The sequence below is a fragment of the Leuciscus leuciscus genome, assembly GCF_965113295.1.
Source record: "Leuciscus leuciscus genome assembly, chromosome: 5".
Lineage (NCBI taxonomy): Eukaryota > Metazoa > Chordata > Actinopteri > Cypriniformes > Leuciscidae > Leuciscus > Leuciscus leuciscus.
In genome coordinates this window covers 23,019,034-23,046,778 of record NC_138729.1, presented here as the reverse complement: position 1 = coordinate 23,046,778, position 27,745 = coordinate 23,019,034, and the positions used below count along the sequence as shown (strand labels likewise).

Genomic DNA, 27,745 nt, shown 5'->3' with positions numbered 1-27,745 from the left:
ATGCTTCTATTTATCAAAGAATCCTAAACTTTTTTTTTTTTTTTTTATCAATGTTTCCACAAAAATATTAAGCAGCACAACTGTTTTCAACATTGATAACAATAAGAAATGTTTCTTAAGCCGCAAATCATAATATTAGAATGATTTCTGAAAGATCGTGTAAGACTGGAGTAATGATGCTGAAAATTCAGCTTAAATATATATATAAGTTATTTTAAAATGTAATATTATCAATATTTCTGTTCTACTATACCAAATAAATGGAGCTTTGGTGAGCTAAAAAAAATATTTTGCCATTTCTCTTTCAGATATTCTATCCTGAAACCACCGATGTATATGATCGCAAGAATATGCCCAAGGTGATCTACTGCATTCATGCACTGAGGTACTATAGACCTTCTGATGTTTCTCTACTCCTCATTCTGTTCTTTCATGCTTTTTAATGTTCACAAGCTGTGGACTAATAAGGTTTGCTTGCTTCATCAGGTTTCATAACCTGAAATTATAAAAATGGCGGTTACTTTGTGGTCATGGTCTCTTGATCTCTCGGTTATGACAGCAGGTTTGTAGAGCATCAGCATGTATGACTGCTGCTTCCTTTTGACAGCCATTGTCATGGCAATCTCACCACTGAGAAAAGCAGCCGTTTTTGGAGTAATGGTGTGACTAGGGGGTGCCTATAGTGAATCTAACCATCCGTCCTGCTAGTTAACTTCCTGTCTGTCTTAAGTCATTTTTTCCTGTCACTGTTTCCTGACAATTGCTGTCAGTATGCTTTCAGAGACAAAACTCATTCTCTCACCTCTTCTGTTGTGCTGAGCATCCTCAGATCATTGACTTCCTGAGAGCAGTACTTTAGGACGTAAACACATCCGTCAAGTTAATGTTTTATGTTTTTATCTGCTTCATGGATAATCCACATTTAAGTTTTTATGGCCTGCCAAGGATTGAATTCTCTGAAGTATGAACTCTGAGGTGTGATCCTGCACTGTTATGATATCAGATTCCCGCCCTCCCTTGCAGGAAGTGTACACTCAGAGATTAGCAGAGGTTTCTGTTTCCTGTTTGTCTGCCACTACTGAAAATGTGCAACGTACAATCTGAAAGCAATATTTCGTCTGTCCTACTGTAAATGTCTGCCTTTATAAGCAAAGCTCATGGGAATATTGATTAGAAATCCACTCTGTGGGTCATCCAGGAATTATATAGAGATTTGTTTTTAAGAACTTTGGCATGTAACTTGTTCCACACTGTTTGTTCTACACATATGAATATGAATAGTTATTGCTGAGGAGAAGTGTGCTTTCACTTTTCTAAACAATCAGACTTAGGATTTTTATCTGGTAACAATTAAATGGGCAAATAAATACCATTAACTTAAATTACCGTTAAACGTTTGGGGTCAGTACGATTTTTTTGTAAGACATTAATATTTTTATTCAGCAAGAATGCATTAAAGTGATCAAAAATGACAGTTAATGCATTTATAATGTAACAAAAGTTTTCTATTTAAGGTATGTAAGGTTATTGCTCTCTATTAGGTATTTCCGACTCTTAGGTTAATGCTAATTTATAAATATACTATTGTTCATTGCTTTTTTTTTTCATTCATTATACACTAACCAAAGTTAATTTATACGAGTTATATATTTTTTTCGACAAGTTCACATTAAATTGATCAAAAGTGTCAGTAAAGACACTTATAATGAAATTTATAATAAATTTTACTTGTATCATGGTTTCCACAAAAATATTAAGCAGCATAACTGTTTTCAACATTGATAATATTTTTTTTCTTAAACCCAAAATCAGCATATTAGAATAATTTCTGAAGGATCATGTGACACTGAAGACTGGAGTAATGATGCTGAAAATACAGCTTTGCCATCACAGGAATAAATTACATATTATAAGCTATTAAAAAAAAAAAAAAAAAAAAAATCACAATTGTACAGTTTTTATTGTATGTTTGAGCATTGGTGAGCATAAGATAATTATTTCACAATCATAAAAAAATACAGACTTTTGAAACTAGTGTACATGTAAGGAGGGACTTGAGTTGTATCATGCAGACAGGGTGGGCTCTTCTGCCAAACCGCAATTCAGAACATTAGTGACCACATAGCAACACCCTGACAAACACCCACTAAACCCTATAATTGTAAAGATGAGTTTGAATAGGAAACACTACTTACATTTTCTCAGAAAATTTCATATAGCATTCAGTTGTTAACGTTTTATTTTATGCTAAGTGATTTATCAGAAAACCATTGAGTGACTGAAAGCGTAGAAAGCCATTCATGGTGAGCCATTTTAAATAGAAAGCCAGGTAATTCATTGGTGTCTTAATGTATGCAAATCATAACTTTTAGTTATTTGGCAGCTAGTGTGCACAGGGGAATGTGTCTAATGAATGACCACAGGAAGGCTTCTTTTATAGTAAATGATTTATAGTGCTTCCTGCTCTCTCGTTCTCTCACTTGTCTTGTGTGTGGGTTGCCTTGCTTCCTCCCTTTGCCTTGCACACACTCTTCCTTCCTGACCCTGTTGTTAAGTTGCTCAGTAAGACTAGACATCACTGAGACTGTGCCCAGAGATGCCTCAGACATCATTATATCACCATCGGCATGTACTTCGCATTAGATAGTTGACATGTATAATAGATAATCAGTATTTTAGGGTCTAATATAATAGTATATATGATACAATGATGTTTATACATTATTGTAACAAGGTTTGTGTTCAGGGAAGTAGGAGATGGGAACCGGGGAACGCTTAACATAAAACTTAAATCCAAAAAAGAAACAAACAACAAAACGAAAGTAAAGTGGCAGCCCCTCATGGACGACTGCCACATAAATTAAAACAGAACAAAAACATAAAGTCCCAGGCCTAGTCCTCTCTCGTGTAATAAAACACAAGTCACTCGAGGCACGGCTCCGTTCCCATGGCTCTCGGCCTTGCACTGCTTGCCACAATTATTTTATATATAATATATTTATATCAAATATTTTTGCATTATGCATTTATACTTTGATATAAAAGGAAATGTTTGTATCAGTTGGCTCTGAAGAATATAATCAAGCTTGTGACTCATGAGGTATAGTGGCCTGCATCTCTTAAGCCACTTAACCTTTGGCCCTTCTGTAGTTGGGAGGAAAAATTCATACCAGACTGTGTTTATCTCTGGCTATTGATGTAGGGGTCAAAGGTTAAGGAAAGCACGTTAAGTTTATCTCTCATGCATAAACGTTCAGTTGCACACCACCTTTAATAATTCATTACTCCTCTATTTGTCCTCAGTCAGTGGATAGATAAAAGTTTAATGCAGTTTCCAGCATGTGTTCTACACTTACTGCAGGCTATTTTCCTGTTCCAGAATTAGCATAGTGTCAGACTTAACACAACTGTATACTGCCATCTAGTGGAAGAGAATTGTAGCTACATTTTTGATTTGTAATGGACGGTATTGCAGAGAAAGCTAGTGAAATATTTAAAACATTGTTTCCCAACTGGTTTTGGCTTCAGGGCACAACACAGTATCAAACTGAAAATTATTTTTTTTCTGTCTTGCTTTCTTTCCCTCTTTCTTTCTTATCTATATTAATTACAATAATTCAAGATGCGGTTTGGACAAACCATGTTTTTCCTCATTGTATGTGAACCTATATGTAACATATTTTTGTTCTAATTTCGCTCCTTTTACCAAGCAACATAATAATTTTCTTCAAAATATCAAGTTTAATTGTACACATGACCTTTGACATCAACAACAAAACGTATGGGAATTCAAGAAATGCAAAGAGTGCTACTGGGGTAAAAATCTTCATATCTCGGTGCTCTTTGGATAAGGGATAGTTCAATTTGTTTAGAAACATATGGCCAAGGCACTCAAGGATTAAGAAAATGTCAATGTTGATTTCTCCTCATTTTTAAAAGTTGATCAACCTATTTAATTTGCTATAATGCATGGTTGTATGGGCATTACATCCAAGGATAGAAGTTTGTTTGGAATAAATCTTTCTTTTTTTAATGAACAATTTTAACTTAATTTTCAACTATGGGATGGAATCCTGCATTTTAATTTTAGTTGCGAGAACTTTTCTTTCCTGACTTAGTAGTTCAGTTAGAGATGTTGCTCCCTCATATTACAGTAAAACCAAGAGAATTGAAGTTGTGTCTCTACAACAGCCTGTGAACATGTGTGACTGTACTCCCAACACTAGTCTAGCTGCTTAGTCGTTAATGATGGTTTCACCCTGGCTAAAAGCTGAGATATGTTTCTTACTCAAAGCAGTAGAAAGGTTTTAAATATTTCTAATTGTCTTTTTCTTCTACCATTTTGGAGAGAAATGGAAATAAACTGACTTTAATTTTGACTTCCAAATTCATTGTGTAATCCTCAACCCTGCTCTCATGCAGAAATTGCTGTTCTATCTCTGATTTTCTCTCATTCCCTCGCTATGATATAGTGCATTTATTTGTTTCTGTATTTGTTTGTTCTTCTTTGTGCAGCTTGTACCTCTACAAATTGGGAATTGCCCCTCAGATCCAGGACCTGTTGGGGAAAGTTGACTTCACAGGTAAACCACAGTCATTCTCATAGATTAATGCAATTTTTGCCAGAAAATGTCAATACATTTTTTATTTACTGCTGAAATTCATATTTTCTACCTCAGCTAACCACACTTTTAGAAGAAAAGGTTCTATTTTGAACCTTAAAAGGTTCTGTCAGATGCCTCATACATAGAACCTTTTTGGCCTTCTCATCATGGGATCATTTTATGGATTTAGTTTAATTAATTCATTTAGTTTCAATTCATTTTTAATTTTAATTTAACTTTATGAATTAAACCGCTTGTAAACACACGTTATCACTAGAAACAACTGAAACAACTTGTTAAAGGTTTAATTCACCCAAAAATGAAAATTCTGTCAGTAATTACTCGCCCTCATGTTGTTCCAACCCCGTAAGACCTTCGTTCATCTTCGGAACACAAATTAAGATATTTTTGATGAAATCTGACTGCTGGATCACTCCTCCACAGGCTTATGGACACTATAACTTGCTGGCCCAGAAAATGTATTAAAGACATTGTTAATATAGTCCAAGTGACTCCAGTGGCTCAATCTTAAGTTTATAAAGCGACGAGAATACTTTTTGTGCGCAAAAACAAAACAAAAATAACGACTTTATTCCACTTTTCATTTCCTTCTCTCTGGGCCTCGAGTCTTTTCACGTAGTGTAATAGCGTAGCGCGTCTGTGTTGCACGTCACCACGTAGGCTCACTATTGGGCGACGCTAGTCATGTGTGTGATACGTGGGGACGTGCAACACAGACACGCTACGCTATTACACTACGTATTATGCAATCATTTAAGACATTTCTCCTTATATAGAACCATTTTCCCTTAAATAGTTCTTTAAAATCAAGAACCCTAGGGTTCTATATAGAACCCCATTGAACCTTTTTTCTTCTTCTACAGTACAGGGCTGGAACCACAGTACGATGATAGTTTTTCAAAGGATAATACTTAAAGGACAAGTTCGGTATTTTACACTTAAAGCCCTGTTTTCAGATCGTTTCTGATGAAATACAATGGTTAAGATTGAAATTTGGACAAATGCTGCTGGCCCGAGAATTTTCGGTTTCTGTGGTAGCACCCCCCCCACCTCCACAATGGTTGCATAGGTGCACTGGAACAATCCTTCCTAAAATGCATTAAACTTTCGTTTACAAAGACATGAAACTCACCGAGTGGTCAGGGGTGTTCACTGATATGCTCACACAAAAATCGCTGCAAAAGATGCTTTCCAACAGGTTTTATCGTAGTTTTTGTCCAACTCCATTGACTTGTATTGGATGAAAAACTACGATAAAACCTGTTGGAAAGCATCTTTTGCAGCGATTTTTGTGTGAGCATATCAGTGAACACCCCTGACCACTCGGTGAGTTTCATGTCTTTGTAAACGAAAGTTTAATGCATTTTAGGAAGGATTGTTCCAGTGCACCTATTCAATCATTGTGGAGGTGGGGGGGTGCTACCACAGAAACCGAAAATTCTCGGGCCAGCAGCATTTGTCCAAATTTCAATCTTAACCATTGTATTTCATCAGAAACGATCTGAAAACAGGGCTTTAAGTGTAAAATACCGAACTTGTCCTTTAAACTACCTCAATCGAAAATATGTGGTTTCCTTCAATCTTACATTTGAGTTTTGAAGCATATAGTGGTGTTCCTTTACAATAACGGAGTTCAAAGCACAGCCACACAATTATATCCATAACTGAAGAGTAGATCCTCTGTCAGCTCAGTTTACAGGACAAGGCAGAAAAGTGCCTCAGGTTTCAATGATAGCGAATGCTCTGCAGAAACGTGGCTGACTGCGTTTGATTAATGAAGGGAATGTTATGACAGGTAATTACCACTTTAGCTCGGTTCAGAGTGTAACTCTTCATCTCATTCATTGTGTTTTGTTAAAAGCTATAATGACACCTCATCAGGAAATTGAGTTCCAGTCATAATAATGTGGTCTGTAATGAATTAATGATGGAGGTGAAAACACATTTAAAATTATAGCTTGTTGTTTTTGCTGTAATGGTTTGATGTTGACACACTTATTGTGGAATGATTTAAAGTAACAAGGACCTTGATTTGTTCGACCTGTTGTTTTTCAAACGCATTACAGGTGCAGGTCCTGTGAATATGCATGTGTAAAATGCCACAGATTAGTAATGTGTCAGTGATAGTAAATAGGCTAGAATTAAAAGATATATGTAAGATACAAACCTAAATGATGACATTTCATATTCTCGTTCCACAGAGGAAGAGATCAGTAACATGAGGAAAGAACTGGAGAAATATGGCATCCAGATGCCCACCTTCAGCAAGATCGGTGGCATCCTGGCCAATGAACTTTCAGTAGATGAAGCTGCATGTGAGTGACTTCATCTGTTTTTTTAATCTAGTCATATGTTTGTGTAAGTATACATCTGTTTAAATTACATACCTATTATCCTCATTCTCATGATCGCATGTTTTTGTGTCCTCTTTCTGATTTATATCTGCAGTACACGCTGCTGTCTTTGCCATTAATGAGGCCATAGACAAAGGGCACGCTGAGAACACAATGGCGGCTCTGCAGAACCCTAACGCCTTACTGAGAAACACAAAGAAACCACTGGCCCAGGCCTACCAGGACACACTCAGCAACGCCAAGAGGAGGAAAGAGGATCAGGCCTCGGGACGGGTAAACTAGATATTCATATAAGTTTAGAAACACACTTCAGTTCAAAAGTTTGGTGTCAGTCATATTTTTATGATTTTGAAAGAAGTATCTTATACCAAGCCTTGTACCAAGGCTACATTTATTTGATCAAAATACAGTAAAAACAGTAATATTGTGAAATATTATTGCAAGTTAAAATAACTGTTATTTTATATTATATTTTAAAATGTTTAAATGTAACGAAAAAAACGAAAATGTAATTTATTCCTGTGATGGCAATGCTGAGTTTTCAGCATCATTACTCCAGTCTTCAGTGTCACATGATCCTTCAGAAATCATTCTAATGTAATGATTTGCTGCTCAAGAAACAGTTATTATTATTAACAATGTTGAAAACAGTTGTGCTGCTTAATAGTTTTGTGGAAACAATGATTTTGTTTATGATTCTTTGATGAATTCATGAAATAAAAAATTCAAAAGAACAGTCTTTATAAGAAATGTAATGTTACAATGAAATCAATGTAATGCATGCTTGCTGAATACAAGTATTGATTTTGTTTAAAAAAATATGAATCCCAAACTTTTGACAGTAGCATACTTAAGAGTCAAATGTTTACATTTTAGATAAAATAGTTTTCTTGCATATGGTCTATAGTTTAACATGCTATTGGTAAAGTGATTTTAGGACAGTTTTAGACAGATCTTTCAGTGGTGAGTTACTATTCCTCAACCTTTAACTGGATAATAGGGAGCAAGAATGATCTGCATGTCAGGACTAATGTTTTACAAACCCAGTGCAAACCACATTTATTTGAATCAAAACCTGGTTTAAATAGGATTTTTGGAATTATGTGTTGTATAAACAAAACCTCAGTCATACAAAGGCAAACAGTAAAAACTATGCACACAAGTAAATATCAGAATCTTTTTAACTTAAAGATTAAGCAATAATTTACAAGGAGGACTATTCATAATTTACAGAAAACTTTAGACACGTGTTTGCAAATATCAGATTTTTACATGCAAAGCAAATTGTTTTGTGTTTCTTTTAGCAGCCTCCTTTCAAACAAGCTCTAGCATTCCTTTAGTTGCAAAATCAGCAGGATTCTGATTAAAAAATAACAGAGAATCAGCCTTGCTTGTTAAATGCTGATGTCTTCTAACACTCCTCTCACACTCTGCTGACTCCAGTATCACCTGATCCCCTGATGGTGACTTAATTGAATAGTAATTTTGTTGTGTGTCCACATCTAAGTGGGTAAATGTTGTATTAGGCTTTTTATTTATTTATTTAATTTTCAACCTGCTGTTAAAATCTTTGCTCAAGGGCTCAATGCCCCTGATTATCCTGTTTTTTTGTCCTCTGATTATGCCCCTGATCATCCTCTTTTAAAAAAAGTCTTGTTGTGACATATTGTATGTGTGTTTAGCGCTCGTCTGTTGCAACTGAAGAGAGAGATGTGTATGAAGAATTACTGACCCAGCAAGAGATCCAGAGCAGTGTAGACCTCGTGAACAGTAAGTGTGGGACATTAATCAGGAAAGTGGGCTGAGACCACATATAAAATAATGTTTATTGTTTTTGTTGTTGTTGTTGTTAAGATTAATACTGGAAATAAATATTTTAGTTTAGTTTTTAAATAGCAAAAAAAATAAATAAAACAATGCAAAGTTATGACTTAAAATCTAGGTGAAATATTTAAAATTCAACACTATTTGTCTGCAGCGTTTCATTAAAATTGTTATGCTAACAGTATGATTTGCAATAAAAAAAAATGCATTTTCATTAACAGTGTTATTTTAGTATTATTTATATACAATTATTTGTATTTTAAATTAGCTTTTATTTTTCTATTTTTATTTTTTATTTAAATTTTTTGTTTAGTAATTCTGTTATATGCTTTTTTCCTTTTTATCCATATAATAAATGTAAGTTGAAGAACTAAAAATACTAAAACTAAAATACAAATAAATGAAATATATATATATTTTTTTTAGTTCTTCAACTTAAATGTATTTGTTTTGGTTTGTTGCCAAGGCAATGTTTCTCATTAAGTTTACATTTTTTACGTTTTTCATCAAATTTTTATAATTTATTTTATTTCAGCTTTCAATTACCAAAAACATTTTTAAACGTTTTAGTTTTAGTTAACAATAACAACACTGTTTATTAGTAGCCTCAGACCTCTTGGAACTCATGATACAGTATATTGCTAAATTTGTAGCTTTTTATTGTTTGCTTCTCATGATTTCAAATTTAGGGTAGCCTAAGAGAGTACTTGGACACTTTCAGGGAAATCCATACATCATCCATGAAAATATATGATTTTCTCTCTCTAGCATCAGCAGCTATTCAGCAAGTAAACCAGGCTCTTGATGCTGAGGATCAGAAAGCCCTACTAGCCAGCCTTCGGTTGCCTGCACTTGGTCTTGTAGGAGTCCTTGATGACAACTCCTGCTTTTACCTGGAGCACTTCATGTCCTACAGGAAACATAAAGTTAAGGTACTGAAGCAGATTATCTATATCAGTTGAAATTACTCTTGATTTTGGGTCAAATGAATTTGATGAGCATGTTTATGACATCTGTATGTAGGATGCTGGTGCGGGTACTCAGCTGGAGAGAGAAGAGATTCAGAGGGTCATCACTTCCTGTAATGAGTTTGCAGAGGCCGAGAAACGAAGTATGTTGCACACATACATGTGCCCTTGACTGGCTGATAATGTATAGACTCGAGTGTAGTGTAGATCCTCTGTAGATATTAAGCTCTCTATAGGTGCTTTCACATCTGTAGTTCGGTTCATTTGGTCCGGACCAAGTGCGAAAAATTATACTTTGTAGCATTTTTCAGGCGTTTTGGTTCCTTTTCACACCACACTGATCGCTCTGGTCCGAATCAGTTTATGAGTTGATAAAACGAACCAAAATGGAGTCACGTGACAACATTCACATCACTCGTTGGCCAGATGTGTCTTGAACGCATTTCCATAACTGCACTTCGATTGGTCAGAATTAACGTGCGGGAAAATTCCAACAGAACTCCCGGAAGTAAACAAAGAGGTGGAAAATCCGGCAGACAACACGCCACTTAAACAGTGGAGAGACGACTGCGTGGGCTGATTGTATCCTTGGTCATATTTTATTATATAGTTTGTCTACACCACTTTAGACAAACAATAATATTGAGAATGAATCGAGGATGCGGCTCGAAAATAATGTTAATAATTTCTGTCAGGCTCCGCACCTCCTCACAACTCCAAGTTTGTCCGCGAGCTGCCATGCTTAAAGTGCAAACTGTCAACAAACATTTCTCCTCATCCCATAATGCACAGCGCAACTGACTACAGCAACTGGTTTAGTCCAAAAATGAGCAGTTCTTTGGCAGTTGGTTCTGTTCGAGGTCGGATCATGTTCTCACCACAAACGAACCGCTCCAGAGTTCGTTTCAAAGCGCTTGTTTGGTCCGCTTTTGGTGCGCACCCGAGTGCGATTGCCGCATTCACACCTGCCCAAACGAACCGCACCAATGGGGAAAACGAACTCTAGTGCGATTCAACTGAACTAAATAATAGGTGTAACAATAAAAGTTAAATTAACAATAATATGAATGGCTTTCTTAATGGATCAACATTTAGTTTTGAGTTCATTCATTTTGAGTGCCTAAGAACAAATAATTCTGAGCCAATAGCCTCATGGGCAGCATGCCGACATGTGGCACAGTTGCGCTTCGGGCAACCCGAGTTCGAGTGCCAGCTCGTGGTCCTTTCTCTATCTCTCCCACTTCGCTTCCTGTCCTCTCTCCAGCTACACTATCAAAATAAATAGGTAATTGAATAAAAAAAACAAATAATTTATATAAAATTTTTGCTTAAACGCTAAAAACTGATTTTCAGTCGATACAAGTGAATTTATTAAATTAAATATTTAAAATTATAATGTACAATGTGAAAAATTCATTTTGAGATCCGATAAAGATAACATTTAACAGTGTTATTAAATGATTAGTGTTTTAAAATATTATCTTTAAGTGAGCATCAGATGATGGCTGACTGAGGTAATCTAAATGTAAAAATAGGGGAAATTAGTATTCACAATTAAATATACAATATCGGCCGATCTATATTCTGTGTTGACCGATACCGATTTTTTTGTATGTATATATATATATATATATATATATATATATATATATATATATATATATATATATATATATAAAAGCAGCTGATTACTGATTTGTTACCAGGATATACTGTGTTTCTCTATTCATATGACTGTTCTGTGTTTTTCTGATACTACTGCTTATTGTGCTCTTGATGGACACAGAGCAGGAGGCGATTGTTGCGATCAATGCAGCTATTCGTCGAGGCGTTCCAGAAGAGACCGTGGAGGAGCTCCTGAACCCAGAGGCCCAGTTACCCATCGTCTACCACACTGCTGCCAGCCTGTACCAGGCCGAGCTCTTCAGCCTGCAGCTCGGCTCTCAGGTCAGCTCTCTTACTCTCTATCCCCCCCCACCCCCCAATGTTAAGCTCTGTCTTGTCCTTCCTTTCAAACAAGTTAAAATTTTCTATCATCTCAGAACAAGGCTGGTCTTACTCATGAGGAGCTGTGTGTAGCTGTGGAGATGCTGTCTGCTGTGTCTGTGTTAAATGAGGTTCTGGACACCAAAGACTCAGTGGCCATCATTGAGCAGCTCAGTGACTCTCCACTGGGCTTCAGTGGTCTGGATGCTGACAATTTACAGAGGTATAGTGACACTACTGATTGAAAAAGAGAGAGATGCCAAGAATACTATATGCCACTCTGAGAAACAATTTAATAATTTACTTGATCATGTGGTTGTTTTGCTTTGTTAGATATGCAGACACACTGCTCCGTCTTAGAGCAGAGTCCCTCGCCCAGGGTCAAGAGTTCCTAACCTGGAATGATGTTCAGAAGTGCATCGACACTGTCAATATCCAAGTGCATGAGGAACATGAGAGTAAGCAAACTTTGAAATAACTTTCTTTCTATAAACTTTTTTGTTTTCATATTAATTTCATTTCATTTCATTTCATTTCAATTCATATTAATATGAATTAATACTTTTATTCAGCAAGGATGCATTAAATTTCTCAAAGTGACAGTAAAGATATTCATAATGCTACAAAAGATCAAATACTATTCTATTGAACTTTCTTTTCATCAAAGAATATCGAATAAATGTATCACATTTTCCACAAAAAATATTTAGCAGCACAACATTTTCAATATTGATATTGAAAGACATTAATATATTTTCTTATAAATATAGCTTTTTGTTCTATTTCTTTACATTATTTCTTTCAGATGAGCTGAATAATATAATATATTATAATATCAAAATAAGGTGTAGCAAAAGGCCTTCTCATTAATGATGTGTTTAACTCATAGATCGGTCTTTCATATACATTGAACCTTGAAGGTTATTAAAATCTACCATACAAATAATGTATTTTTTGCGAAAGTTACTCCATAATGTTCATAATGTTCCATAAAGCTGGTGTCGCTATGTGGTTGTGTGGATGTGTGTGGATGAATTAAGAACAATTGATCCAGTCTGTATAAATCACACAAAACAGTTTTATTGAACATTTAATGAATCTCATTAAAAATCTTAAAACAACATATTTTATATTGTATAAACATAATGAATTTAAGACATTTTTGTCAATTTCTTAATGGAAATGTACACATATCAGTGATTCTTCCATTGCATCACGAGTTGTTGATCACATCAAATTCCCATGTTCTGTGTGTAGGAGTCATTGCTATCGCTGAGATCAACGAAGCTCTAAATTCTGGAGATCCAGAGAAGACACTCGCCGCCCTCCTACTCCCTACAGCTAAACTACAGGGAGTCAATCCAACCACTGCCAAACACTATCATGATCTACTGCTGACCACCAAAGACCTCATCTGCAAGGTGAAATAGAATAACAGCACTAAACCAATGAAATGTTTAAGAGGTTACATCTCTTATTTGAATTACTCTTGAATTATTCTTCTCTTATTCAAATTACTTAAACACTTCTTTCATGGTCTCAAATACTTTGTATTCAGCTTGACTTCTGTGTGTCCAACTTCTTTCATTTCTGTACAAAGTAATGAGCCTCTACTATAGTACAGAGTGGGAAGTCCAACCATAACATCCTCAGTCCACTGTTAAGCCATTTTAGATAAGGAAGCCCACCCTTGCAGGGTCCGCAACATTAAACATCCTGCTATTTAAAAGGCCTTAGACAGTGAACAGAGCTGTCAAAGGTCTAGAGCTAAAGGATCTAAACTTGACTTGGGAAGTTGAAGTCTTTGTGAGCAGATAAGAGAGGAAAGGGTCCAGACAGCTGTGGAAAGAACACAGACACACGGCTGCTCTGTAGTAATAATACAGGTCATAATGCTTCTCAGTGGACAACTTCACATAGTGTGCAAAAAGAAGTGCACTACATGGAGTAAAACACACTAAAAAGATCCCAAACACTAACGTGCTGGCCTTCATGTAGTGTTTCCAGTCACGACTGGAACAATTTAGGTGGTAGATGATGGATCCGTAAACAAATGCTATGACCAGCGATGGAAGGATGAACCCCAGGCAGATCAGACTCAATCTGTATGGAATCAAAGGTTTGTAGGACGCTTCCTTATAGGGCTGGATATCATGACAAGTCACCAACTCTTGCCCGAAAACATGGTAGCTTTGCTGAACCAGAAACTCTGGTGCCATCGCAATAGCAAAAACCACCCAAATGGTTAAGCTCGCCCAGATCGCACAGTACCTTTTCGACATTGTCCTGTAGAGGAACGGGTGGACCACCGCAAGGTAGCGCATCACACTAATACACATGTGGGCATGGATCGAGCAGTAGGTGTTACCATAAAAGCAGGCAGTCACCACCTTGCAGGCCAGCTCTCCAAAGATCCAGTCGTTGTTATTGAAGTGATAGTGGATTCTGAGTGTGAGAGAAAGTAGCAGGAGTAGGTCTGAAACTGCTAGGCTAAAATATAGGATACCACTGGAAAGATTCTTTCTTCCACTGAGGCAAGCCAACACAAAGACGTTAGAGGGGATCCCGATGAGGATGGTTAGCATGTATGCGGATGGAATGATCCTAGTGCTGACTATTCCAGTGGTGTATTTGATGACTTCATCAGAGGCGTTTATCACAGGCTGCTGGATAGATGTGTTGAAGAACAGGGAACTATTGAACACTCTTGTTCCAGAAAATGTTTTTGGCTGAATTGACTGTTTTGGCATATTGATGCTGGTATATATTGATGCTGAAAAAATGTTAGAAAACACAATGTTAAAATACTGATATGAAGTGTATTCTTTATTCTCTATATAGCTTCACACAACTTGATACTGAAATATGTAGTTACATTTAAACTGAATTGAATGTAATTCAACAAATTATTAGATGAGCAGACATGGCTTCAAGTCATTATTTTTAACTGTAATAATAATAGCATTGCACATTATATTCTAAATACATATTTTAGTAATTGTTTTAGCTGGAATAATCTGGAAAACATTGGTTGTGGAAATTTGACGTGACTATAAATCATTAAGTCTTATCAATTGAACAGACTGTATTTTACATTAAATATAATGTCAGCTCTGACTATGGCCGATATGCTTTGGTTTCAGTTTTTAATATTATAGGCACAGATGATCCAGATTAATCACACATGACAAACATTAACTGTAAGAGTAAGACCGTACAAGCTGCCAACATCAAGCATTTTGTATTTTTTTATTTGAATTCATTGAAGTGTTACATTTTAACTGTGGACATTTACTTTTCATTTATTTCATTTATTTTAATTTGTCAGGGTTATGTAGTTTTGCGTGTTGTTGTTTTCCTTCTCTGACTCTTGTTGTTCTTTCAGCAATGTACAACCTTCCAACATTCTCACAAACTCGTCATCTTTGTTGTTATAATTGCGGCACATTGTATTTGGAGAATTATTTGTTTTAGATGATTGAAAATGATCTAGATCTACTTGCAAAACGTAAGTCATTGTCATCATAGACTGCTACAGTAGCTGAGAGTCAGTCAACTACCCTTAAAGTTTTTTTTAGTCACAAAATCATGACTTCAGCCCATGTTCAATAGCAGTCTGCTGTTGATCTCTAACTATCTTTAACTGTTAGAGAAAAGTGGTCTTACCTGAATCTTGAAGTGAATCCTCAAACATTAATGGTAATAGCAGCAGCACAAAAACTCTCCACATGCTTGACATGTTTTTCCAGTGAATTTTTACAAAGTATCGTTTGTCAAACAACTAAACATGGCCTACAAGTTTCTGTTCTGAGAATCAGTCATCTGTTTGAGATAACCACAAAGCTAGACGTCTGCGTCGAAGGGCGTGACGGTTTCCTGTAAGGGTTTGGGGAATTTGGATTCAGAATTGCTCAGTGCTCATTTCTCAGGCATGTCAGGAAATGCTACATGATGTGAGGCTTTCCCAAAATGGTTCCAATTCGTGGACTAAACTATTTACAAATATCTGTTCACAAATAGTTCCTAAATAACACACAGGAATGTTTATACAATGTTTTGGTGTTCTGACCACTTGAGTAACTTAAGTTCTTTAATGGATTTCTTTCTTTCTTTCTTTCTTTCTTTCTTTCTTTCTTTCTTTCTTTCTTTCTTTCTTTCTTTCTTTCTTTCTTTCTTTCTTTCTTTCTTTCTTTCTTTCTTTCAGGTCTTCTCCCTTCAAATAAAGGAAACAGTACTTTTTTGTTTTGTTTTTCAGGATCTCAGTGTCAGCAAATGATAGGTAGAATGATAAATCTTTAGTTTTTCACAGCAGTTGATATCATCAGGTTGCAGGTTCTTACCTTTTCTTTTTATTCTGTAAAAAAATGTGTAAAAGACAGTGCAGCTTTGCAGTCTGGCCACACTATTTACCAAACAACATTCCGTGAATTATTTGATGACACTTTAGGCGAGTTTTTATACAGTTCACTGTGTTTTCAAAATTCCAAAATAAATTATTGAAATGTTTGGGTTAACTTTGCTCTTAACATTTGACATCATGCACTGAGATGCTATAATATTATATGACTGCTGTGAAAACACCTGCATAAACAAGATATTTACCAAAGATACATTTGTTTAACATCCTGTTTAACAGTGATTGTTGCACAGAATGTATAATACAGACACTAATACTTGATTTACTGTAGTTGCTCACATTCAGAATAAATTGGTGTGTAGTAGCAGATGATTTGGTTTGCACTGTGACAGTGTGTGAGCAGTACACATGTATTGTATTGTATTAAGCCTGTGTATTGTATTGTATAAACACTGACTGTGTGTTGCGCTGTAATAGAGCTCCGGAGATGAGTCTGCTGTGCTGTGGCTGGACCAGATCCAGGAGGCCATTCACACTGCCAACCAGGACCAGGAGGATGCACTCAAATGTAAGTTTTTAACCAAATATAAGTTGCATGAAAGATGTATGATTAACTTTTATGTTAATTCTGTTAATATCCTATGCACATCCCTGTGAAGGATGTATAGTATTATATATGATTAACATAATGGCATATAACCTTTCAAATTGGGTTTGACGTTTAAAATGAAATGTTATACTAACAGAGCACAATATATTTTATAACGTATATAATATATATTTTATATATAAGCTATTAATAATAATCTATATAAAATAAAAAAATAAAATTGTCACGTTTGGCTGCAATAAAAGTATGACTATGGAGAATCTAACAGAAAAACACTTTATTAACAACATAACTCGGAGATACCCAGGATATATCAGGGGCCCGTTCTTCGTACGTCGCTAACTCACTTAGCTCGATTTGATTGTTGGCTATTTGGCATGATCTTGGATTGTTTGGTTCTTCAACGCTCATCCTGGACTTGCTGTCATAGCAACAGGTGCACAAGCTTAAATCTGCTCGTGAGCAGCTTATTTCATGTTAACAGGATTAGACTGCGGCTTCATAAGTGGAGCTGAAACGGGAAGTCCAGCGCAGCGCGATAGTGCACTTTCTGAGATTTTTTTTTTTTTCTCGTGACCCGTGAGATTGTCATTTACATTATTAATTTGTTGGAAACGCACATTTATTTTCGACTTGTCGGAGTCGGGCTTTAACTACAGCACAAACTGTTTGCATTGCCCTAAGATTATTTGCGAGTGGCTCTTTCCTTTACACTATTAGAGATGCAGAGAACTTGATGGAAAGTGCTGTCTGTCGTGTCATTTGGAGTTTACCTGGTGCTTTTAGGTTTAAAAAACAGTTTTAGGTTTTTTTTTGTGGCATTTCCAAGCCACTTAAGACCCAATGTTGTAAAGCAGTTTTTTTTAAAGCAGTTTTTTTTTTTTTTTTTGGGCTATCATAATTTTTTATGAAGATCATGCAATCATGACCATGCCGATTACAGTATGTCACTCATGCTTCACTAACGTGATTGATTGGTACCATAGACTATAGGCTAGACCATAGACTGCCATCAAGGCCTCAATGAAGGGGATTATGTGAACAGAAAGGGGGTTCACAATGTAAATGTGCAGCCCAGTTACTATTGTGATTCTTAATATTCCAGATTAGTAATATTATATCAAATAAAAAAAAAAGGTAGTTGACTAAAATCTTCCATATCACAAATGTGAAAGCAAAATGGCCAGGATCTGTGCATGACTTAAGAATTTTCAGAGATTCACATTTATGCACATTATTTGAAAGTGGTAAGGAAAGTTCCACATACGGCTAAATTTGTCTCTTTCACCCGATTGCCGTTGAGAAATCTCAGATTTTATTGTAGGTTTTGCAAGTTCAACATGGGTTATAGGTCGAAAATTGAATGAAAGAGTACTTATGTCCTTTCGATTTCTTACAAGTTGAGTTGTTGTTGCCCATAACACGCTAGCATTCTGCTAATGAACGCTGATTGGTCAGTGAAGGACTGATTACGACCAGAGATGCCGCTTGATGGCATCGTGTCATCCGAAGCGGGACCAGAAACAAACAAAACAAAAACTCTTCTAGCACGTGTATTTACCTGTGTCAGCTGTGTTGTCGATGCCTCAAGAGAAAAGAAAGTGCAGAGCGCGAACGCACCAAAGTGACTGAAGGATTGCCGTAAAGCAGTATCTCTGGTCGTACGATGTGTATGACATCATTGACACTTTAAAATACTTTTTAAAGCAAATAAGTGACTCTAAAAAATCTAACACCCAGCAATGTGTAATTTCTTTGCATCTCCTTTCGAATACAACATTCAAATTACTAGACAAAAAATTATATCCTGAGAAAAGTGGATTTTGATGGATATAGCGCCATAGACCTCCATTCATTCTGCACTCGCCTGCGAGCGCCCCCGCATGGACAGAGACGTGTTACTGCAGCCAGTCCAGAAACCGGAAGTAACCAGAGAGTGCCAATTCTCTTCCTATTAGACATTCTCTGATCCAGCTATACTAATCATATCCGGCAAGTGTGTTCGAAGAACCTAATTAGCCAGATCATGATTAGAACAATGATATCATCTTGGATGTGTAATTTGATTTTGGATGTTTTAAGCAACGTACGAAGAACGGGCCCCCGGAAACCACTAGAACGCAACCACATCATACAAAGACGACACAATTAACTGAGGGAACTAAGAGCTTAAATACTAGATAATCAACAAAATAGAAACAGGTGTGTAACATAATCAGTAACCAAGGAAACTAACTAGAGAATACAGACAGGCAGGCAGACAGGGCAAACCAAACTAAGGTGCTATTTACACGACACCATTTTCAACTAAAAATGGAAAACTTTTTATGCGTTTTGGCCGATGATATACACAACAACGTCATTTTGGGGGCCTGCAAACGCAAGCTTTTTAAAATGCGTTTCAAAGTACAAGTCTTTGAAAACGATACCGTTATTGTCCCCATGTAAACAAAACAAAAAAACACGAATTTGTGAAAATGGTGACGTCGTGCGCATGCGTATTATGTGTTCAGTCTATAGGCGCATAGTGTTTCCTTGCTAAGCGACATCGCCAACTATTGAAAGTGATTGTTCTGTATATTGCATGTCTGATTTCAGTGGCTGAGGCCGTCGCAGACATAAACAGGTCCGTATCTGAGGGCGATGCTATGGCCACACTGGGTGCTCTGCAGTGTCCTGATGCAGGTCTTCGAGCAGTACTGTCTGAATGTGCTCATATCTACCACAGCCAGCTCTCTCAGTTACAGAGCACTCAAACAGAACAAGGTAACTCTATCACACCCCTAATGACTAGGGTCTGGAAGGTCTAGCTATAATTTGAACATTAACTTAGCTCTTGTTATCTGCCTTACTCTTTGAGGCTGGATAATGTATTGTCATGCATATTAAATATAATTTATTATATAATTATACAGAATATTGTGTATGGTATTATCAAGCCTATTCTTGTGTATGTTTATCATTAGCATTAAGAAACCTAATTGTGTCAAATTTGTGCAAATTTTGCCAGTTTAATTTGATAAATTGTTATATATTAGTTGTAAATATTCCAGTGTCTTTTCAAGCATCATCTAAAACATTTACTGGTTTATTTGATTTCAGACCGGTAAATACATATGCAATTCTTCATAACTAAGTTATTCTTCACAGGACCTCTGGGCAATCACAGTGCTTTAATTTTAATTGTTATCTGTAGGGACCAGTGGCAGTTCATGGGTAAAACACAAGATCAAGGATAAATATGATTACTTCTATAACATCGCAAGCAAAGAAGGGACATGGGTTGAGCCAGATAATTTTTTTCATGACAGTTCACAGCTCACCAAAGAAGATATTCAGGTATGTCTTTAGCACAAACATACATTTGTAGTTTTTTGTGTTGTTTGTGACAGCTCTGCAGTTCATTTAATATTTTCTTTCCCCCTAACTAGAGTGTTTTGAGCAGTGTAACAGCTGAGTATAGCAGAGAGCAGCTGTGGTTGGCCAATGAGCCGCTGATCATCAAACTGCAGGCCCTGATTCGTGGATACCTGATGAGGCAGGCACATACTGACAGACTGGAGTACCTGCAAAAACAAGAGCCGAGCGTCATCAAACTACAGGTGCTTAACTGTGTTAAATTATTGATAGATACTTAACCCGATTACTGGTATACCAGACCTACAACAGCCTTGTGAATTATTATTTTCATTCTTCAGGTTCATTCTTTTATGAGTACTGTGAATTCGGACATACTTATTTTGTCACATACTTTTTTTCGCCTACTATATAGTAGGGTAGTATGCGATTTCGGATGCAGCCATCGGGTAGTTTTCACATTGGGTTTGGTTTACCATTGCAGGCATCCTGGAAGGGCTACAAACAGAGAAGAGTCTATAAAGACAGACTAAAGACCTTCCAAGACAGCGTGAGCACTGTGATTAAGGTAACGGTTATATCACTGATGCTCTTTTATTACAGTTTTTCATCATACCATATCCACCTTGTTGTTTTGAATTGTAGAACTTGAATTATTCTTAGCATGAAAACTTGTTACCTCTACACTTTAGTTACAGTCACTGGTGAAGATGTGGAAAGCTAAACGAAGCTACATTAAGAGAATGCAGTTCTTCAAAGACCATGTAAGTCATCTCACGCACAAATGAACGAGCAGCTTCTACATCTGCATACTCATGACGCTGAAATACTCTTGTGTCGTGTTCAGGAGAAAGAAATAGTGACAATTCAAGCTTACCTTAAGGCTAATAAAGCAAGAGTTGACTACAGAACTTTGAGTAAGTCGATTACATTATTATATTGAATGTATTATGTAATTTAATTTACATATACTTGTATTGTTAGTTGATTGGTTTGCATGGTAAATATAAATGTTTTTCCATTTATTTTTCAAACAGCCGGTTCTCAGCACCCCCCTCTCTCAGTGGTCCGTAAATTTGTACATTTGCTGGAACAAAGTAGCCTCGATTTACAGGAGGAACAGGAAGTGACACGGCTCAGAGAGGAAGTGGTCACCAAGATTCGTGATAATCAGCAAATGGAAAAGGATCTGAATTTAATGGATATTAAGATTGGCTTGTTAGTAAAGAACAGGATCACACTACAGGTGCTATTTTTATGTGGTGGCTTAAACAATTTAAAGACTGAGATTGTTAAACTATGTGGATTGTTTGTTGTATATCCTATGGATTAATGAGACAAATGTTACATTATCCTTTGATGTACATAGGTTTGAGTTTTCCCAAAAATACAAAATAATAATAATAATAATAATGTTTTCTTGAGTCTCATAAGAGTAGAAGCAGTTACAGATGTTCAAACCAGTTGAGTTTAACCTTTGACCCATCCTAATTTTTCCAACCACTTCAATGTTTTCTCCTTTGGCAGGATGTGGTGTCACACAGCAAAACGATGAAAAGCAAAAAGAACAAAATGAGTAAAGAAGATCTGGCCATTGGGGAAAAGCAGGGCATCAAGGGCCTGAGCAAAGACAAGAGGAAGAAACTGGAGGCCTATCAGCATCTCTTTTACCTGCTCCAAGTGAGACCTTTGGCCCAAATTCAGTCATTTTAAATCATTTAAGAAATAGACTGGAATGCTGAATTAAACTGGTGGCTAACCAAAGGCATTAAAGGGACATTATAATTTATAAATATGATATATAAATGTAAAAAACAGCATTTAAAAATGTATTTGTAAAACTATATATATATATATATATATATATATATATATATATATATATATATATATATAAAACATACATTTAAAAAAAAAAATGTTTTTAATCAATGAGTTTTCTTAATTTAACAGACTAATCCTTCATACCTGGCCAAGCTAATCTTCCAGATGCCCCAGAACAAATCCACCAAGTTCATGGACACTGTGATCTTCACGTTGTATAACTATGCCTCTAACCAGCGGGAAGAGTACTTGCTGCTCAAGCTTTTTGAGTCAGCGCTGCAAGAGGAGATCAAGTAAGATATAGAGACTGAGATTTTGAGCATGCAAAAAAACACAAATTTTTTCAGAGAGACTAATATATTTCAATTCATAATTATTGCATCAAACGTGAATCAAATGTCTCTGATACAATGTGTATAGTTTTGCTTTATAATATACAGTATGGCAAATATCATTTTAACTTTGCTGTCATCTCTGGCAGATCTAAGGTGGATCATATCCAGGAAATAGTGACAGGAAACCCTACAGTCATTAAGATGGTTCTGAGCTTTTACCGTGGTGCTCGCGGACAGAACGCCCTCAGGCAGCTGCTTGGACCAGTGGTTAAAGAGATCATTGAGGACAAAAACCTGGGCATCAACACTAACCCTGTAGACATCTACAAAGCCTGGGTTAATCAGCTAGAGACCGCTACAGGAGAAGCCAGGTTCATATTTTCATATGCATATTTTCTCATCTCACATATTGCACACACTTTCTCTCATCCATTCATAACGATGTACAACAATGACCAAAAGTTTGGGGTCAGTAAGATTCTTTTGCAAGAAATTAATGCTTTTATTCAACAAAGATGCATTAAATTTAATTTAAATTGTTCTATTTGAGATAAATATGTTTCCACAAAAATATTCAGTAGCACAACTGTTTTTAACTGATGATATTAAAAATGTTTCTAGAGCACCAAATCAGCATATTAGAATGATTTCTGAAGGATCATGTGACTGAAGACTGGAGTAATGTAGCTGAAAATTCAGCTTTTGCATTATGATTTAAGAATACTTTACTTTTTAAAATATATTCAAATGAAAACAGTTATTTTTAATTTTTAAACTATTTCACAATATTACAGTTTTACTATATGGTTGATCAAATAAATGCAGCCTTGGTATAGATGAGACTTCTTTCAAATACATTAAAAAAATTGCATATCTTATACCGACCCCCTCTTTCTATCTTTAGTTTTGTTTTTGTTTAATTCTTTTTTTTACTACTGTTGTTGAACTTCACTTCATAGTAAGCTGCCATATGAGGTCACACCAGACCAGGCTCTGTCACACGAGGAAGTGAGGGTTAAACTGGAATCCTCCAATCAGGTGCTCCGTACCGTCACAGACAAAGTGCTCGGCTCTATCATGTCATCGCTGGACAGCATCCCGTAAGAACAAAGACCATTGCAGCCTTTCAAACAGATGTTCAGTTATGCTTCATGCAGATAATTTTCATTTCGCCTGTTATATTTGTCAAATATGCCTCTTTTGTATTATGAATGATTCTTTTATACAATATAACTTTACAGTGTCATTGTGCACCAGGGGGCAGCACTGTAGTTAAAACAGAGAGAGTCTGCCAAAAACAAGAAATATTTTCAATACATAATCAGCGTTGTATGTCGTTTTGCACACAGCATTCATTACTACCCTCTCATTAATTTAAGGTATGGCCAGATTTTTATTTTGTATTATTTGATATCTGTTTTCTTTTGCATGCAGTTACGGCATGAGATATATTGCTAAAGTTCTAAAGGACACGCTTCATGAGAAATTCCCTGACGCCACAGAGGATGAATTATTAAAGGTCAGATGTTGAATATTTTAGTGGTACTCGTGTATCCAGATTCCATACAACTGTTTATTTTAAAATATGTATTCAATGGGTCCTGCCTGCAAAGCTCCTTTCATACTTGAAATGTAGCTATAATTGCTTGACACATGATGAACCACAACAGATTAAAGATGAACTAAATCACATTTTGTGGAGTCAACGTCTCAAGAACCCAGAAAAATAATGGTTCACATGAAATAAATTCAGTTTGAATAGCAGCATCTTCTTCCCACAGATTGTAGGGACTCTGCTCTATTACCGTTACATGAATCCTGCCATTGTGGCTCCAGATGGCTTTGACATCATTGACATGACGGCCGGAGGTCAGGTGCATTCAGAGCAGAGGAGGAACCTGGCGTCAGTGGCTAAGATGCTACAGCATGCTGCTGCCAACAAGCTTTTTGAGGACGAGAGCGACCACCTCACCCCCATGAACAGCTACATCTCCCAGACCTATCAAAGGTTCAGGTGAGGAGAACAGAGCACTTCATCAGTTTAAGGTTTAGTTTGTCTAGGGTCACAAAACAAATACTATTACTGTTGAAAAGAATCAAATACTTAAAGGGATAGTTCACCTAAAAATGACAGTTCTGTCATCATTTACTCACCCTCATGTTGTTCAAAAAATGCATGACTTGCTTTCTTCTGTGGAACATAAAAGATGATATTTTGAAGAATATCTCAGTGTGTTTTTGAAAGTCAATAGGATCCAATGTTTTTTGCTTCTCATGGAAACAAAAATACTTTATGTAGAAATTGATGAGTAGAACAAAAGATTTTAAACAATCAGACAAATCTTTAGTCAGGACAGGCTAAAGATGCATGGAAATTGAGGTTAAAGGTGAGGAAGTGTTTTTGTATGAAAGTAAGGCATCAGCAGTGAGGAGGGACGTGTGTTGCCACTTCAGACATATTAGTGTGTGTATGCTTGTGTGAGGCAGCTGGAAGTGCTAAATGACCTTTTGCCCAAAGCCCCTCATTCCCATGCCGGTGAATCATTCTTACTGGAAACTCCCTGCTGATTTCTTTTCCTCTCTGATTCTCAGCAATTCTGCCTGATGATCTGGATTAGTGCAGTTTATGACAGCATGTGACCTCCTCATTCAAGTATACTTTGCATTGTAAAATGATTATGCATTTGGTTCAAACATCTTGTTTTGCATTTTTTGGGGTTCAAAACAGATTTCCACAGAATTTGAACAGCTGTTACTCACAAAATGACACACTCCCATGTCTCCTGCGTATGTGTGTATTAAATATTTTGGCTAATTCGATGGGGTTTTCATATTTTACCATGATTCTACCGAAATCCAGATTTTCCACTAAAATCACACACACACACACACACAAAAAATTGATTAAAAGGGTACTTCACAGATGGCAAAATGGGCTTTCAATAAAACTTGGCTGCCTATACAGTAGAAAGGCAAAAAAAAAGGTGCTTACCTGACAGAAGTAAAAAACAGAAAAGGCCTGTTGTCTTCCCTTTTGTCAAATAGGTAGGAAAACACCCATAATGCACTGGGCATGTCACTCCCACCAGTCTACTGTGTGTAGTACGCTCACCAGTCAAATACCACCTTGCGAATACTTAAGAAGTAGGAAACACCTCTTAGCAAACTTTTAGTCATAATGGTGTCGACTTGTATTGTTCCTGGGTGCAAGTCTGTAAGAATTTAAAGAGTAAACGTTTAGCGTAGTGGATTACTTTGGGTTTCCAGTAAAGGATCCAGCACATTGTAGGCAGTGGCTAAAAGCTGCAAAGAACACGGAGAGATTGCCGAAATAGAAAATCTGAAAAACCCCAGTGTTTTGTAGTCAACATTTCAAACTGGATGACCACAAACAGTGTTTTAGGCCAAACGGAGGGGGAAAACTGCCGTTCTGTCAGTTCCACCCAACCTCCCAAAGTAAGACACTATTGCGTACAGGTAAGAAAGCTGTTGCCATAGGGTTCTAGTTTTACTATAATGCTGTCTAAAGAGTAGACATAGTATATTTTTCAGTGATAAACCTACTCTTACAATAACTGTTCTCTAAATAACCCCCTTGTCAACCCGACTGTCTGTGGGCCGGGATACAAAAATGCGGATGGACAATCTGTAGTTTTCACAAAAGCCCTGGAGCTTTTGCTGGCAAATAAACGTGAGCTTTTTTTTTTTTTTTGCTTTTCAGGGGCTTCTTCCAGGCAGCTTGCGACGTTCCAGCTCCTGAGGAGAAGTTTAACGTGGACGAGTACTCTGACATGGTGACACTCAGCAAACCTGTCATATACATCTCTATTGAGGAGATCATCAACACACACTCTGTAAGACACAATATAACCAACCAATTCAATAGAAACCTCTTTTTTCAAAGTTGCAATGAAACTGAAGTAGCAAAAGATTTTTTTTTTTCGTATTGTAACGCACCCGAGTGTAACGGATTGTCGGAAAAGAAAAAATGTTGGGCGGGACTTGGTTCTATGCATTAGTTGGATTTCGAGATGTGGGCGTTGCCCTCAAAAGTGGTTGCAGATAAATGAGTGCTTGCAGGGGCGGAGTTTAAGCAGACTGAATGATTGGAGAAATCCTACATACATCAATAGAGAGAAGTCTGTCATTTCCACTGGAAGATCTAGTTTTGACATTTAGATTTAACATCACAAGGTCAAAACATTATTAAATAATAAAACATGCGTGAACTAACCATCCACAATAAGATCTATAACTTGCTTTTAGAAAAAAGATAAGGTGAATTTTCATTTCAAGCCAACTTTAACCAAGGGGTTTGTATTACAGCTGTGAGCCCATAATTCAGTGGAAGAGATGGCCTCTTCTTTTATCTTTTATTGCTGGGCTGTTAATATGAAAAAGAGACACACAACTTGTCAAAACTTGTATTTTCAACACTTACTGTATCTGTAGGCATGTGATCTGGAATGTGAAGTCAAATGCTTTTTTTAGATCTGCAACTCATTGTGACTAAGTTTCATTAGCCACCTTTGAGTCATGAGAGGAATCTACTGTGAGGAGCGGCTTAACTTGATCCATATGCGTGAGGAAGTGACATCATGACCTGTGCAGACATAATAAATAGCGCCTGTATACTTTTCTCAACTCAGCCAAACGCCTACTTTCTTTCTATTGGAGAACTAACATTTATGTATGTTTTCAAGAGTGCAACACATAAATTAAGAGAAGTGATGTCCATTTTCAGCTCTATGACTGTAATATATATTTTATTGAACCAGAGATATTCTGTGATTTGAGGTGATGTGGAGTTCAAAACAGATATTTAGGAGATATACAAGAAAAAAATTCCCTTCAAATTTAACTGTGTATTGACTCCTAAAGTTTGGTTTTGTCCTGGTTTCTCTTCCATATTTTAGGACAATGAGATGGACTGGAAACAAATACTCATCTTCTTAGTCATGTTGCGGATTCTATATAAAAAAAAAAAAATAGAATGAGTCCCAGACTTTACATTTTCAACTTTGCATTTTACAGAATAAAGAGCATTAATTTTTATTTATTTTTTATTCATCTTTAAGTAGATATTACCATAATAGTAACTGTAATTACAATATACGTTAACTTGATCCAAGGTCGATTTTGATATGGTGATGATGTGTTGTCAAGAAGTTTTGTTGTTTTGTAGTCTATACAGACTAGTTGTCGCTGATAGTTAAATTTACTTTTTTTTCTAGCTGGTGTTGGAACACAAGGAAGCCATTGCTCCAGATCACAGTGATCTTCTGCTTGAGCTCCTGAAGGACCTTGGGGAAGTTCCTGACATCGAGTCTCTACTTGGTAATATGATAACAAATACAACATCACCAGAATTTTAGATATCATCAGAATTATCCACCTAGATGACATAAAGACTGAGTTGATGTTTTTGCAACAGTGTGTGAGTTTAGATACATTTTCACTCACTGAAAGTTGGTTAATAGAAAATGACAGAAATGAGCAGAAACT

The 27,745-nt window shown here is 36.4% G+C and overlaps 2 protein-coding genes and 1 long non-coding RNA gene across 3 annotated transcripts in view; 1 reads left to right on the top strand and 2 right to left on the bottom strand.

The window, feature by feature from the left end:
* Window positions 1-27,745, top strand: part of iqgap2 (IQ motif containing GTPase activating protein 2) — a 59,555-nt gene that overhangs the window by 26,596 nt on the left and 5,214 nt on the right. Inside the window, exons 5-31 of the mRNA XM_082169984.1 lie at window positions 309-385; window positions 4,516-4,583; window positions 6,827-6,940; window positions 7,074-7,252; window positions 8,662-8,749; window positions 9,572-9,735; window positions 9,827-9,914; window positions 11,558-11,718; window positions 11,814-11,980; window positions 12,091-12,215; window positions 13,015-13,178; window positions 16,592-16,682; window positions 19,323-19,490; window positions 19,921-20,063; window positions 20,156-20,326; window positions 20,566-20,649; window positions 20,774-20,845; window positions 20,929-20,998; window positions 21,119-21,327; window positions 21,609-21,761; window positions 22,035-22,198; window positions 22,387-22,611; window positions 23,200-23,340; window positions 23,675-23,759; window positions 24,022-24,254; window positions 25,962-26,094; window positions 27,475-27,577. Coding sequence (XP_082026110.1) covers window positions 309-385; window positions 4,516-4,583; window positions 6,827-6,940; window positions 7,074-7,252; window positions 8,662-8,749; window positions 9,572-9,735; window positions 9,827-9,914; window positions 11,558-11,718; window positions 11,814-11,980; window positions 12,091-12,215; window positions 13,015-13,178; window positions 16,592-16,682; window positions 19,323-19,490; window positions 19,921-20,063; window positions 20,156-20,326; window positions 20,566-20,649; window positions 20,774-20,845; window positions 20,929-20,998; window positions 21,119-21,327; window positions 21,609-21,761; window positions 22,035-22,198; window positions 22,387-22,611; window positions 23,200-23,340; window positions 23,675-23,759; window positions 24,022-24,254; window positions 25,962-26,094; window positions 27,475-27,577 — 3,640 coding nt within the window. The remainder of the gene's footprint in view (window positions 1-308; window positions 386-4,515; window positions 4,584-6,826; window positions 6,941-7,073; window positions 7,253-8,661; window positions 8,750-9,571; window positions 9,736-9,826; window positions 9,915-11,557; window positions 11,719-11,813; window positions 11,981-12,090; window positions 12,216-13,014; window positions 13,179-16,591; window positions 16,683-19,322; window positions 19,491-19,920; window positions 20,064-20,155; window positions 20,327-20,565; window positions 20,650-20,773; window positions 20,846-20,928; window positions 20,999-21,118; window positions 21,328-21,608; window positions 21,762-22,034; window positions 22,199-22,386; window positions 22,612-23,199; window positions 23,341-23,674; window positions 23,760-24,021; window positions 24,255-25,961; window positions 26,095-27,474; window positions 27,578-27,745) is intronic.
* LOC309499046 lies at window positions 12,303-13,008 on the bottom strand. The gene is made up of 2 exons (XR_014206120.1): window positions 12,693-13,008; window positions 12,303-12,527 (listed from the first exon to the last, which is right to left on the bottom strand). It is a non-coding gene; the product is annotated as an uncharacterized lncRNA (long non-coding RNA).
* Window positions 13,185-16,585, bottom strand: f2rl2 (coagulation factor II (thrombin) receptor-like 2). Its single transcript, XM_082170047.1, has 2 exons — window positions 15,424-16,585; window positions 13,185-14,530 (listed from the first exon to the last, which is right to left on the bottom strand). The coding sequence occupies exons 1-2, from the start codon at window positions 15,494-15,496 to the stop codon at window positions 13,491-13,493; spliced, it is 1,113 nt and encodes a 370-aa protein (XP_082026173.1). The 5' UTR covers window positions 15,497-16,585; the 3' UTR covers window positions 13,185-13,490.